This window comes from Andrena cerasifolii, chromosome 3 (assembly GCF_050908995.1).
Source record: "Andrena cerasifolii isolate SP2316 chromosome 3, iyAndCera1_principal, whole genome shotgun sequence".
NCBI classification, from domain to species: domain Eukaryota; kingdom Metazoa; phylum Arthropoda; class Insecta; order Hymenoptera; family Andrenidae; genus Andrena; species Andrena cerasifolii.
In genome coordinates, this window is record NC_135120.1 from 1,685,549 (window position 1) to 1,687,021 (window position 1,473).

The 1,473-nt window shown below is 44.7% G+C and overlaps 1 protein-coding gene across 1 annotated transcript; it reads left to right on the forward strand.

Moving 5' to 3' along the window:
• Positions 1-682: 682 nt before the first annotated feature.
• LOC143367250 (uncharacterized) lies at positions 683-1,246 on the forward strand. Its single transcript, XM_076808875.1, has one exon. It carries the CDS (start codon positions 683-685, stop codon positions 1,244-1,246), a length of 564 nt encoding a protein of 187 aa, XP_076664990.1.
• Positions 1,247-1,473: the final 227 nt, after the last annotated feature.

Sequence of the window (1,473 nt, forward strand, 5' to 3'; positions counted from 1 at the left end):
ACAATATACATAGTACTCTACACTATAAGGTCTGTAACGTTGATACGCATATGTGCGGCAATGGTCCATCGGTGACTGCTCAATGTTCTCCAGCAAGCACTCAAAGTCTGCATATACGACGAACGGCACTCGTTCCTTGAACTCATAATGTTCGAATCGCAAAAATTTGTCCTCGTCGAACGGCAATTCTACTGCACACTCGTTTAATCGCAGACAATCCACGGTGTGCTGCTGTAATCGATCCGTCGATGAGGAAAAGTTCAGGCACCTGAAACGTATACGGAAAAACAATGCAAATGCTGCGTCGCAAATTGCTTGATTTTTTTAAATTCCTTATTTGGTTACGTATCGCAAACGAACACTTGGCTATGATGGTTGCGCAATTGTCTGGAAATCAGTCGAGACAGACTGCAAATACACGCGAAATGATACCGCTGCGCATCCTTGAAATCCTGTGTCTGCCCTCTAGCTTGTTGCTGGTCACGCGTAGAGGCACACAACCTTCGTCGTCGGAACATAGGTACACGTTTACGGATTCTGCGAGAATTACAGGCGTATCGTGATGAACGCGTGACACGAGTAGATCCTGATTCGCGTGCGAGTCGATACGAACGTGATGTACGCAGCCTCCATCACCCCCGCGATAATACCGAAACTCAAGATCAACAAGATTTAATGGCGTATGCCGCACGTCGCGTTAGAAGAGATGAACAAATTATCGATGCTACGTCTCCTGGAAAGTGATCGACCGATCGCGATGAGTTTCCTGTCGTGGGACCTGTACGAGTATTCACTGCTGCAAACGACTACGAAGCACACGTGGACCGTAAAAGCCTTGTCGCAGATCGAGAAACCACGATATGTGATATTCGCTATGCAAACCGATCGGAAGAATAATCTCGAGAATAGCGCGTGCAGATTAGACGCGTGCAAACTCACAAACGTACGATTGTTTCTGAATTCCGAGGCGTATCCGTACGATGACCTGAACCTTGATTTCAACAAATCTAAATACGCGCTCCTGTACGATATGTACGCGAAATTTACTCGTTCGTACTATGGCTACGGCGAACCATTGTTGAACACTGTCGAATTCCTACGATACGCCCCTATCGCGATCATAGATTATTCTCGACAGAACGAGTCGGTGAAGAGTGCAACGGTGAATGTGCGAATCGACTTCGAGTGTAGAGATAACGTACCCGCTAATACCACTGCATACTGTTTGCTCATACACGACCTATAGTCTAGTATAGCCCTTTGACGAACGTCGTACGAAAAATCACGTGATGCATCCAACGACTACTATACCAAGTTACTGTTCTTTTATTAGTAACTAATAACTTACTGTAACTAACTGTTCTTATTATTAGCAATAAATACTTACTTGCGGTAAATATCACTTATCCTAAAACTATCGCTCTTTCGATCTTCATTCTTTACTAGGTATGCGACGATCTCGAAACATCTATA